Source organism: Osmia bicornis, chromosome 8 (genome assembly GCF_907164935.1).
Source record: "Osmia bicornis bicornis chromosome 8, iOsmBic2.1, whole genome shotgun sequence".
Classification (NCBI taxonomy): Eukaryota; Metazoa; Arthropoda; class Insecta; order Hymenoptera; family Megachilidae; genus Osmia; species Osmia bicornis.
Window position 1 is genome coordinate 3,020,414 of NC_060223.1, and position 13,628 is coordinate 3,034,041.

The 13,628-nt window shown below is 32.8% G+C and overlaps 1 protein-coding gene across 1 annotated transcript in view; it reads left to right on the forward strand.

The window, feature by feature from the left end:
- The window catches only part of LOC114880692, a 72,418-nt gene that overhangs the window by 38,810 nt on the left and 19,980 nt on the right, over nucleotides 1-13,628 (forward strand). Inside the window, exon 3 of the mRNA XM_046286636.1 lies at nucleotides 5,386-5,523. Within this exon, the coding sequence (XP_046142592.1) occupies nucleotides 5,386-5,523 (138 nt within the window). The remainder of the gene's footprint in view (nucleotides 1-5,385; nucleotides 5,524-13,628) is intronic.

Consider the following 13,628-nt stretch of genomic DNA (forward strand, 5'->3'; position numbering starts at 1 on the left):
ATTGTCTAAATAAGCCAAGAAGGAACACAGCTGCACCCTCTTGACTTGTGTCTCGAAAAAAGAAACTCAATACGCACGTCGATGGTTTTTGTAAACGGAATGAAAAACTTTCTCTTCTTGAAAGATAAAAACCAACACTGTCAATAGTGCTATTGTCATATCTTTGTAGCCGTCGAGCAATAAACAAAACCATTATTTAATTAACTAGGTACAACCTGCTCGTCTCTCGCGGGCCCCTCGTTCCCCGGAAAATTCGCGTTTTTGAAATATAGATCGTCAAACTCTGAAAAGACTATTGTTAGGCGCGCATGCGCGGCATAGTGCCAGCGCATCCCTTTTCATAGACATTATGTACTGTTGGGAGCATGCGCGCGCCGCTAAAATGTGCGACCCATAGACTTTCTACAGGATATGGAAACCCCTGTAACTTTTCACTCCGACCACATAGACGCACAGACGCAATGGTTTTGAACTAGTCTCAGCGATATCTTTCTAATGACGTGTAGAATGTATCTCTAACCCCATTAGTTCTCGAGTTGAAAAGTGACACGGACAGACGTCTTTGAGCTTTATATCCAGGGTGTCTCAGCCGATTTTGACATCTTCATTTCCTCGGTATTGTGGCACGTAGTGAAAAATATTTCATAGGGAACTTAAATGGTATCGAGTGAAGCCTAGTTATTTAATGTAACGGCTGATATTTTGCCACATTCGTCGATAATACGCTGCTTCATATCAGTCACTTTAGTTGAATCTTTCGCGTAAACTTTATCCTTTAAATAGCCAGTCCTTACTTCGTCGATTTCAGAAATGTTGTGATGCAAATGGTCGTTATGTTGAGCCATACCTGTAAATAAACGCTAATGCCAGTACGAATTTTAGAATTATTTAAATTGAAATATCTTCTAAACTACAATGCTTTTCGACATACATAGGTCAGTACTTTTTTATAAACAATATCTATCTGCATCGTTTGATGCATAAAAAAGTACCTCGTTCTATTTAAAAAAACAAAGTTGGCCTTCATATATCCTTGACGCGTCTACGTACGAAAAAACTAATAACACCAGAACATGCTCCACTCGATACCATTTAAGTTCCTTATGAAACATTTTCCATTACGTGCCACAATACCAAAGAAATCAAGATGTCAAAATCGACTGGGGCACCCTGTATATAGATAGATTATTTAAATTATCGTTTACTTCGACAACGCTCATCGTCAGTACTGTTACAAATGTATATAAACATTTGCAGTCCAGTTATATGTGTCTGCAACCTGATATAATTGTTTTGCTCATTTCTCAATGTCCTGATTAATTATAGTATAACGATATACAGTTATTTTGTTAATCTAACAATGTTCTAATTATTTCTAATGTTCTATCTCTGATCTACAATCACATTAGTGTAACGTAATTCCAGAAGATTCTTCAGAATATTCTGTAAATTATACTTTCTTCTCATCTTTGTCGTAATAAGATAGCGCTAATTAGATATTTCTGAAACATGTGGTAGCGATGTACATCTTAATGGGACACAGAAAGTACGCGTGATTCATCGCATCAAGTAAATCTTATCGAAAATGACTTAGAAAAATTTTTTAATTACACTTTGTACCGCGTAACAATGTAAACATGCATAAATGTATAATTCCGTGTTCTTCATAATTATAATCCTTCGATTAAAAATTTACCGTTTCCAAATTCATATCTTGAGTATCTCGCACTTAACTTAAAATTTCAATTCAGTTTCAATTAGTTTACTACAGTTGATTTGTAACAAGTGTTATCTCAATTATTAAAAACTTTATGATGAAAAAAAAGTTAATATGAACTTTGAAATATTAAAATGATATTATTTTTGAAATGTCATAAGTTCTATAATTGACTGTAAGATGAATTATGTACTTATATATTTAAATAGTTTTCTTACTATAAACGTGTACTATAAAATTTTTATTATTACTTTAATTTGCGTTATTGTAGGAGGGGGGAGAAAAAGACGTTTCGTCTCGGGATCGTCTGTCAGACTCGTCAGTGGGGCTGACAACAGACGATCCCTGCCCCAGACAGATCATTGTATAAGGAGCCTTGTGGAGTTTAAAACCCGCTCTGCCTTTCCCAAGTTTGCACTTATACCGGCGATGATAAAGGGCGCGATTGCGCTATTATACCTACCTCCCAGCAGCCACCTCCCAACCGAGTGGCACCAGGTCAGCGGGTACGGAAGGCCCAATACTTGACTTATTGTCGGCGTGTAAGGAATTTTGGTCTAGGACGCTTCTACTTTAACACACTCACCTGAGAGGGTTAGAAATTACACTCACCAGACGCTTCACGTCCACACCATGAGGACTCGGGCCACACCATGAGGAGGAAGAGTTGGCACATGACACCGCTGGGGCTGGGTGCAAGGCTTCGAACGGCACCTTTGTGGTCCCCCTGCCTCTGCATTCGAACTGCATGCCGGGCGACCGCTTGCGAGAACACTGTCACCGATCATCACGCTGCCACCTAACGGTCCCCGGCCCGAACTAAGGGCGTCCGGGGAAACGAAATCCTTCTCTGCCCTGCCACTTAAACGCCTACATTATGTTATTTGTTGTTATAACTATGTTTTTTTCGAAGCTAAAGTGAATGTTATTAAAAATCGTGACTTTTATTGTTAGTTAACATCATATAGCAAATAATATATAAATATTATTTAATAATAGGTAAATACCTGGGGAATAACTAGCCGTTAGGAATGCCTCATGCTCATTATTTATACAAGCGTGAGTATTCTACTCTTTGTCGCCTTCTGTAGCCAATAATGGAGCGTTTCGATTAGGCAAATAACAACGGGCACAGAAGAATGGGCCAAGAGTAAGGAAGATAGCCCGCCAGAGCTTTATCTTACTTAGTTTGAACATTACTATAAAAAAAATCTTCAAGCCTGTGGAACGGCCATCACGAAAAAAGAAACAGACGTTTTTAACAATTTCACCGTTACGTACAATCCTTGCAATAATTGTTTCATGCAATCCGGAATTTCTGAAGTGAGTTACCGAAGTTTAATAGTGTAGTTATCTCGAGAAATAAGCATAACGCTAACTATGGGAATAGCTTATTTTCACGTCACGGTGGTTTCTTATTTGTAAAAGTATACAGGGAATTCGTGACGACTTGATTACTAAATAATAATTTTCTTGTACTGCAAAATTTATGTAAGAGAAATTTAAATGAAATATGTTTCCTTATGTAGAAAAATAATAAGTGATTAAAGAAAATTGATGCAAAAGTTGGACATACAATTATCAAGGAAATGATACATTTTGTTTGAAAAGGTATTTGATTACTAGAAAAAATCAATTTTTTTCGAAAATGTTTCTACACTGACTTTACCCTGTGGTGAGGGTAAAACTGTAAGTACCTATTTCAATGCATGTAAAACTTAGTGTTGTTAGACAGTTTTGAATTTAAGGTAAGGAACGTATAGTTATTAAATATTTTAATCACAGGAGTTCAGTAATCCCAGACAAGGTTATGAATTTTTCATTTCTCTGGATATTATAATTTAATGGCAAGTAAGCATATCTTTTAATTTTTCTTATTTAGGTACTTACACCAGTGGCACTCGGGAACGGCATTCTGGAGCCCAGGGCTACAAAACCTTCGAGGGTTATCTTAGTTAATAAACTTAGTTTTAAAAATTGAGATTTGTTCTAAATAAAATTAAATACTATCTAATCACAAAAAAAAACAATGATTTGCAGAGAAATATTATTAAAGAACAAACATCGATTTTAGTAATTAAGTAATTTAAAATTTTATTTAACTTTATTTAAATAACATTATATTCTCAGGCTCCAGAAATCTTAATTCATCATGATAAACATTTTTATCATGATACTTGTTGTTTTGAATGCTATTAGAACAGATCAGAGTGAACTGGAAGAAATAATATTAATAATTCATAAAATGTCGAAAAAATATGGACTTGTACTATTTTGGAATCTATGGCTTCAATTGTTTATCTATTCATAAATTACTATCATATAATTAACATGATATTTACATAATCCATATTCACATGAAACAATGAATTCAGAGATGGTGGACTATTCAAATATTAATATAATTTCAATTCTTATTATTTGTATATGAAAACCCTATAAATTATTTCAATAGAAGAATATAATATTTCAGTAATAAAATATAAAAATACAAAAAATGGATTCGCATGCGTAACGGTGAACTCGTTTTACGGACAACTAATTTACAATTAGCGACAGGCTCGAAAGTTTCCTTCTTTATTCGTTTTTATTGTTTTGTTCATAAAAAGTTATAACATATAAAACGGTATGAAAATGTACGGAGAGTTATTCATAAACGTTTCACGTTGCAACGCCATGATTAAACGTGCTCGTTTTCCGCTACAGTAGCTTATTTTATCACACTTGCTTTCTTCAGGCCGTGATGCGATCTCAAGGCGAGTTTAGTTCAGTGACACCTCTTTTTAGATACATTATTATATGAGAGCAAACATCGTGCAAGTTGCTCGTTTCACGAGCCGTGTTTCTGAGCTTTCAAATCCTGTTCTTGATGTTGTTTGGAAAAATTAAATGGTTATCACGCAAGCGAGAACGGCGTACAGTGGAATAAAACGAACTAACTGCAATAAAAAATTCAATAAATTGAAGAGATATTAACGTATTCTGAAACAGAACTAATTGTGTTACAATATTGGAAGCGTCGTTTCATTTATTCATTTATGATGTTTATAGATTATATGCATACAAATGCAATATACAGAATGAGGTATCTAAAACGAATCATCTGAAAAATTATGCAGTTTCCCCGTTGGTGTAACGAGGTAGGGGCCAGGGTAAGCTTGCCCCCCCCCCCCCCCCCCCATCCTAAAATTTGGACTGACTCCTAAAAACTGTGGACTTTCACCATTCTAAAGTCCTAATCGTAAGGTTCAAAAATTCCAGTATTTCAAAACTTTAAATTTCTAAAACTACAAATCTTAACAATTTCAAATTTCTAAAATTTCTAAATATTATTCTAGAATTCTAGAATTTTTAAATTTCAGATTATCAAAATTCCAGATTTCCAAAAATTTCAGACTTCTAAATTCCAGATCCTAAAAATTGAAAAATTCCAGTATTTAAAAATTTCAGACTTTTTACATTCCAATATTCCAAATCCTAGAAATTCAAAAATTTCAGACTACCAAAATGTTTGAAAAAACTATCAAAGAAGAAGGTGCAAGTTACGCTAATGCAGTTCTGATAAAAAATAGAAATAGAAATGCACTTTTTAAACGTAGCTATATACTCCGGTTAAAATAATGTTAGTAATAAGAGTAACAATTAAACAATAGTTTTTTAATTTACAGATAGAACGCGAGGTGGTTTTGTCGTCAGGAGACAAGAATTCCAAAATCCCTATTCTTCACGAGTACAAACAAAGGACTGCCGGAAGAATCGCTATTGCACCGGATGCACCGGTCAAGCAACAAGCTTGGGTTCAAGAGGTAGGTTAATTCTCTCACTAATTACCATTATACTCCTGACGTGCAGTATCTTACTCATAATTTGTAAAAACAACTAAGTTTCTTTATCTGTATAATTACTTTATTTTACTGTACACGTAGGAAATTTTGCTAAGAAACGGTGTTGTACGAAAGAAATTTTTTTATTCCTCTACATTTTATGGAAAGGTACTTTTTCCTTAAGACTTTAACGTATTTTTTTTCTTTAATTTTTTGTTTTAGAACAAAAATTATTCGATAAAAGATTCAATTATTCGAAATTGTTCAATAAAAGATTTATAAATAATATTTATGTAAAATTCTATGAGGTACAAACAGGAGAGTAATTGTAAGATAAAACCGAGATCTTAAGATAAAATATTGTGACTCTGAAATTAATGAACTAAACCACAAACAGCAATTGTGTTTTATTACAAAAGTCTATGCTATTCTGTGATAGCTTACGTTCAATTTTTTTAGACAGAAGAAAATTGTTGAAGAATGGTGATTTCAAATATCGGTTCAAATTTATGATTTTCTATCTGTAGCAATGGAATCTGTCCAATTGGTTTTCCAACTAGCACCGCTTCCATAGGCTCATTCATAGCATATTCTATATATGCACCTAGTCTTTGTTCAACTTCAATATACCATAGCATTCCTGACAATAAACATCTTTTCTTCTATTCAGTATTATTTCTATGACTATCTCTTGATCTTTTGTTTATTTTTGAAGATTTGTTTCTTCATTATTATTTAGTTTTAATTTTAATTACCGACTCGGTATACGATTATTAATACTACTTTCGTGCTGACGAGAAACAGTTTTCAGATTTATAAATATTCAACATTGGTCTAATTAGATAAAGGCTAGCCCCCCCCCCCCCCCCCCCCCCCGGGGGGGGGGACCTCCGTGTGGATTGATCCCCCCACCATTCTAAAATGTTAACACTCCAAGATTTCAGGTTTTCCGAATTCAAACATTCCAGATATTCAAAATTTCACAATATCAAGAGTCCAAAATACAAAAATTTCAAAATGCGCAAATTGCAAAATTGCAAATCCAAAATTTTTAAATTTCGGAAGGACCTGGTCCACTCTACAATAAAATCCCAGTTACACTAATATTATTCACTATATAAAAAATGTATATTGGATGCTAAAAGTCTAAAGGGAAGACGTATTATCAGCAGTGAAGGTATAGTTTGGAAAAATAATAAATGAGTAATTTTATCCCGATCGGTTCTTCTAGTAATGGGATGTCGCGTAACAAATTTTTTTTGGATATATTACATGACTGAAATCGACGGCTAGCGACTTTTGGTGATGGAGGGTTGGCGAACCTGAGTGAAATCCAAAAGAGACGTTATGTTTTTTCAGTTGAAGCTGAAGCTTATTGCGTTTTAGTTCTTTGTCTTAGAAATTATGGTTTTACGTTTTAGTGTTCATGCATGATGCAATTTATATTTTTGTTTCAATTATTTTAAGAGTTTAATATGTGTTTAGTTCCAAGTATTTTCTTACATATAATAAATAATATATATATCATAGAAGATGAAAGTGTTTAATATTTTTCAATCCCACAACATCCAGTCTTACCTAAGATACTGTAGAAGTTTCTACTGTTTGTTAGTTGTTCGTGTGAGAGGCCAGTTACGGGGTTAATGAGAATCTATCTATCGCCAGATCTTAGTTATTACGAAATCTTTTATTGACGCGATTAGTTCACGTGAGTGCAGCTCATGCGGTGATTCAACACCTACGTGAATTGTTGAAGGTGCGAGTAGGTGTCGGTAATGCACGTGTCACAGGACAATGTTCCACAATTGTAGGTTACTTAGGGTACTAACGCCAAAGGGCGTGCAAGGAACGTAGAAAATTATCTTATGGATCTGTGATCAGATTATTCTCTTTCTCCAACATACTGGCACACCAATGGCATTTAAATAACATTAACCACAGAGGCGGACTAGGATTTAAATTTTTACTGGAACATTAGTGACATGGACTGTTTTGTAGTATACAGACCCTAATTTTAATTAATTAGGCCCAAAATGCCTACTGGGATTCCTGGGACCTACCAGAAATTTCTCCAAACTTCCGACGACCACTTCACCCCTGACTAACCGACAGCCAATTTGTATCCCGATACTCAGTGTGGTTCTTATACATAGAGGTTTATGCATTGTTTAAAAATCTGGAAACCTATACTGTCCATCATTCCTAGGTTTTGAGAAATTTAATTTTAAAAGATTTGAGCTTTTTGTATTTAAACAAATTTTATGACATAACTGTAAACGATATTCAATTTTTGTTTACATAAAATAATTCTGTAGACTCAGGAATAGATTAAAATTTCTGGGGCCCGGGGCTATCAGACCTTGGAGGGCCCGCTTAATTGATAAACTTGATTTAAAAATTGAAATTTATTCCAAATAAAGTTTAATTACATTTAATCGTAAAGAAAAAGGGCAATAGTAAAAAAAATTTCATTCAATATTTTTTGATATAGTGGATGGGAAATTTATAACGGGGCCCCCTGCAAAGTGGGCCGGAGATTGAAACCCCGCTTAGTCTTCTTAAATCAGCGCTGTGTAGACTTTACTGACTACATTGATATGAATTTTAAATACCTTATAAATGTTTAGATTATGTTGTTAATTTATGAAGAATTAATTCAGTGCTAATAATTTTGGTAATCACTTTAATATTTAAAAAATCTTTAATCGGTTGATTTGAACAAATTTTATTTTATAATTCTGTTTTATGTTTTCATGTAGAATCTTATTTTTCCCGGTTGTACCGCTAATTAAATGACACACTGTGTGTTGACATCCGCCTTTTACTTACTAACACATTACAATCGTCATATATTTTTCTTTCTATTCCTCTCCCATCATTGTTTTGTTTATTTCTTCATCATTCTAACTATTATCTGTGATGGAATATAACGTTAATTAATAGTTTTAGTTGAAAGGCACATTGATCTGAAGGTAATTGTTAATATTTTCTAGAATCCAATTTTTTATTACGATCAACTATGATTTCGTGTCAGAACACATCGTACGCCTTTTGAAAGTTTCTGATATATTAATGGTAGTCTCTTTCTAAAGCTAAGAAGATAGAAGAACAGAAAACAATTGAAAAGTGGAGGTTACTCTATTTGAAAATGCGAAACATAAATAATTGACATGATTCAACAATTGCGCCCATGCACAAGCTCCTGGAAAGCATAGTATTCGCATTCCTGTGATACCTCCTCTATGCGTCTTTTTCTCATTGACAACAAGCCTGAAATCTAAAAATGTTTTGCTGATGGACCAATTGTTACGTTCATCATTTCTGTAATTGCTTTCATTAAACATTGGTAGGTAGTAATATTTATAATTTAAAACTTCACGCTATAAATGATTAGAAACTAAGTACCACACTAAATCGTTAAAATTTTAATTATTTTTCGATTGCCATGTAAACATACCTATAGTAATGTTTAATAAATTCTTGAACTGTATCATCAAAGATACTTAACTTTTATCACTAACTTCTAAGGGTTGAAAAGTAGAGGTGTGCGAGTACTCGTAATTTACAAGCCGAGCTGAACTCGCTTCGATTGTTCGAGCCGAGTCGATCGCTTGAATTTGCCGAGCTACTCGAAATCAACGAACTGTTTAATATAAAAGCGAGCTACTCGATAAAATCGAACTACTCGAATATTCGAGCCCTTGTGAAACTTCGATTTACGAGGGCTCGAATATTCGAGTAGTTCGATTTTTTCGAGTAGTTCGTCGATTTCGAGTAGCTCGGCAAATTCAAGCGATCGACTCGGCTCGACCGACCGATCATTGTTCGACTCGAAATTCGAGTACTCGAATAAATCGAGTACTCGCACACCTCTATTGAAAAGGTTGTTCCCACTGCCTAAATTTTGCGGTAGCTTGTTCTCAATTGCTCAAGGATTTGCTTTTTCCAAACTCGTAAAAATCAACTTTTCTGGTGTTGACTAAAAAAGTGGTTAAGTGAAAACACGCTATCGCTACTTAACTAAGTATGTGTCTTGAATATCCTGGAGTTGACAGAACTTTTTGAGAAAACAGAACTTTCAATTTTTTAATGTATGTATACTGCTGATGTAAATATCTTAACAGTATCTTTTAATTTTTTACATGAAATTTTGATAAGGAATTACTCAATTTAAAGTATATATTTTTTATTATTTTGAAAGTAAAAAGATTCGATAGCAATTTCCAATTCAGTAAGTTGTTTTTAAAATTCTCACTACAGTAACCTATTTATTCAAATCCAAAAATCCAAAGATTCAAAGATCGAAAAATACAAAAATTCAAGAATCCAAAAATGAAAAAATTGAAAAATTTAAGAACCTTTTCTTAAAATTGTGCAAAATATTAAACACTTAACACTGTTAATAAAGCTAAGGAACTAAATCTAACTTAAGACAATCCTAGTTACGTCAATGAGTTCAATACCTTTTTTTATTCATACACATCTAATTGTGGAATATAAATTTCATAATAAATAATAATTCCATTAATAGTTTATTGAAATAAATAGCTATCATAATAAACTTTTTATATGTTATTTATGTACTAAAGTGATCAGAAATTGAATTCTTGATGGAATAGCTATCATGTACGAGTCGAAGTGAAAGCTTTTGCCTACGAATCTAAAGATTAAGAAACAAGATTTACACGAAAGGTTGGTGTAACTTCATTCCATTATATCAAGTGCAGATGATTTTAATGATGATAGTTACATTGAATGGAGAAACGTCAATACAAACCACAAATAGAACAAATTAACATATTTTTTTACTACTTACAATTGTACCAACATTATTATTACCACTCTAATAGTAAACGATTTTCTAAATTGTGGTTTAGGATTTGAAAAATTTTAGAAACGTATGTATCGTAATTATTATGCGTTTCTTTCAGAATTATGCCCGAAAAACGTGAATTATTTTTGCATGTTTCACTACTATTCTATTGGAGGTACTTCTATCATCTTTAACTCAGAACTTACAGTATAGTATTTGGAGGTTAAATTTAGCAAATAATTTCCGAAGTCATATACACGATACCACCTTTAGACATACATTTCTTTTTACGTTTTTCATTAAATGTTTGATAACATATAGCAGGGTTTGTAATCTTACGAATAAGTTTTATTCTGTGGAGAAAACTGTTGTGTAGATTCAACGAAAATATAAAAACATAATAATCTATTCTCAAGATATCATGTTGATTATGTAAGAAAAACGACTTTAAAGTTTTTAAACAAGTTCGTGTTTTCTTGTGTTAAGCCGGTCGTTATCTTTTACACTGCAACATCTATAATTTTAAGAATTTTTTATGGAATTTTCTGTTAAAAATTTCTAACAATAAGATGCGAGGCTTTCATAAACAATAAACAACAATTTCGTTTTCTAAAATTGAGATATCCATCTAGCTACTTAAGTTTTCGAAACTTAATGGCATTCAATAGGTTTCATTATTATAATCTTGTTTTATAAGCTTAATATTGGAATTAGATTTTTCATTTAACTGAAATTAATTGGTTCGACTACACGCTTTACAGTTACAATATTTTTTTAATATTAACCAACGTCAGAGAAAGTTACTTTCCATTTTCCTTCATTCCTTGATAACAGTACAAAGTATTTTATTCTTGAAAGTTGCATTTTATAATTCATAATCATAGAATGGTTGACATCAATAATTTCACTGTTTCATGCTCATTTTCTCATCATATCTATTGTTCAGAAGTGCACACTGTGTCTTGTTTTCTTTTTCCCAACTCTCTATTCAGGCGAAATTATATCACAAAGAAAATAAGAATGTCTCGTGATTAGATACATATGACAAATATAACCAAAATGTCCTATTTTGATGTTGTCTTAAATATTGCTAAATTGTTGCATATTAATCCTTTCAGCTCTGAATTTTCTGATACTCAAAAAGAAAATATTCTTGTGACACAAAATATGGTTTATTACTACCATTAGAACTCCACTGCAAGTTTAAACGAATTTCCACCATAGACGTAGAAACCAGGACATCGTGGCAATTGCTACCACAATCCTGTTTTGGGATTAGCTATTAGCCATTGCTAGGTTCATTGCAAGTACAGCAGAGCTCTAAATAAAGATGGCAATTACCACCAACAGGGCCGAAGGGTTAAATGGCCTATTTCGAAACATTTACTATAAAATTACACTTATATCTTATTAATTTAAAGCTTTAATTTTGCTTGAAATACATCAATCGTTCATCCATATTTTGAATGTGAAGCTATTATATTAGTTACAGTGAACAATGACCGACTTTTGTAAACATAAAATTTGATACAATTTGGTGACATAAAAATATCACAAAATAACTTTTGACACTTTTAAATAATATATTTTCTTATTTTTTATTAATAAGGTTAAATGAATGTATATTGTAAGTACTTACATTGCTTGCTGCTGCGAATACGTTTGGGATTTACCTACTTGTCGTTTGTTTTATCCATTTATGACGAATTTATCAGTCAATTTTTTAAATGATTATTTCACTGATGTACCATTATCTGAAAAAGATAAAGAAAAATAACGAAAAATTATCAGAAAGCAAAATTCTAAAGTTTTCATCATTTTTCCATGATCCCAAGGAATATAATAATTGTGTGTTTCGTGCTGTTTAATACTTGCACAAGATATATTCCGTAAAAATAAAAAATTTCACCTAAAACTCACAAAAATTATTTGTATTTTATTTATTGAACAAATAAGATTTCCGTATCGCGTGTACATTCAATTTTATGAGTAACTGTACGTTAGTTTAACGTAGCATAATCCTTACACGATAATCGTTACTTGTGGGGGAATCATAAATCAGAAAATCCTTTTTGGTATGCGTAAAGCGTGTCGCGTAGCCCTACGGGGTATAACTTCACTCTTCTTCTCTATCTCTCTTACCCCCTCCTCTTTATCTTTTCGCTTAACAATGTCAGTTGTTATTCCAACCACATCCCTTCCTAAGAACCGGAGGATTCAGTCTGACAACTTTGAAATTCTCTCTGCGGTTTTGAACGGACACGCTGCTATTAGCCATTCTCCGTTTTCTTCGACAGAGAATTGTTTTCGGTGGTTCCAGGCAAATTCTGTCAGGAAATTTCCCTGCGTGTCGGTTCAGCGAGAAATTTGTTTCGTTTCGAAGGAATGTCCGCGAGAGGAATGATTTGAATAATTTTCATGTATGCCTTAAGCCCCAATGCTATGAAATCTCCGTGTTAAATAAGAGACGGAAATTTCTGTAAAGCTACAAACGAAGAGATTCCGATATACACTGCCTAACAAAAGTATAGGGTCATCTTATTCAAAATTGCATTTCATCACACTAATGTAATCTCATTAATGTAATTTTTCATTTTCCAAATTTTACATTGTTCCTTTAAAAATCATTGCAATAATGTACGAAACTCTTTCGTTTAAAAATTATACACCTAACTTTAAATTAATATCCTTGTATACGTTTTATAAATTTGGGTCACGATTGACCCAGGCTTTGCTGTACAATGGTTAAAATCATTTATATATATTAATTATAGTAAGACAATTTATAGGCTACAAGGTAAAGCTTAATTTCTGAAAATTCGATTAAAATATGTAGAATCAGACCAAGGGTATACACGTGTATTCTTGATTGCTACATATGAGATCGTTTTATTCCCCTTTGTATCGTGAGAGTGATGAAAAAAAGCATTTGAACATGGGACATGTTTCATATTGCCCGTACTCGACACGTTCCATATTGCCAGCACCTACACTATACAATGATTTACAAAATGCATTGGAAGTAATATATAATATTATAGACTTAAACGTGCAATAAATTAACAATTAAATAAAAAAGCAGATAAAATTCAACAGTTAGTACACTGTTCTTTCTATCTATTACGTTACATACATATGGACCACTGTATTACACACATTGCAAATGCGTGTTCCCCCATTAAGATGTGTAAAAGGATGTAATTAAATTTGGTAAATATACTGAATAGAGGACACCCTTCCATTGACCTTCACTTATAACTTAACCGTCAGTCAA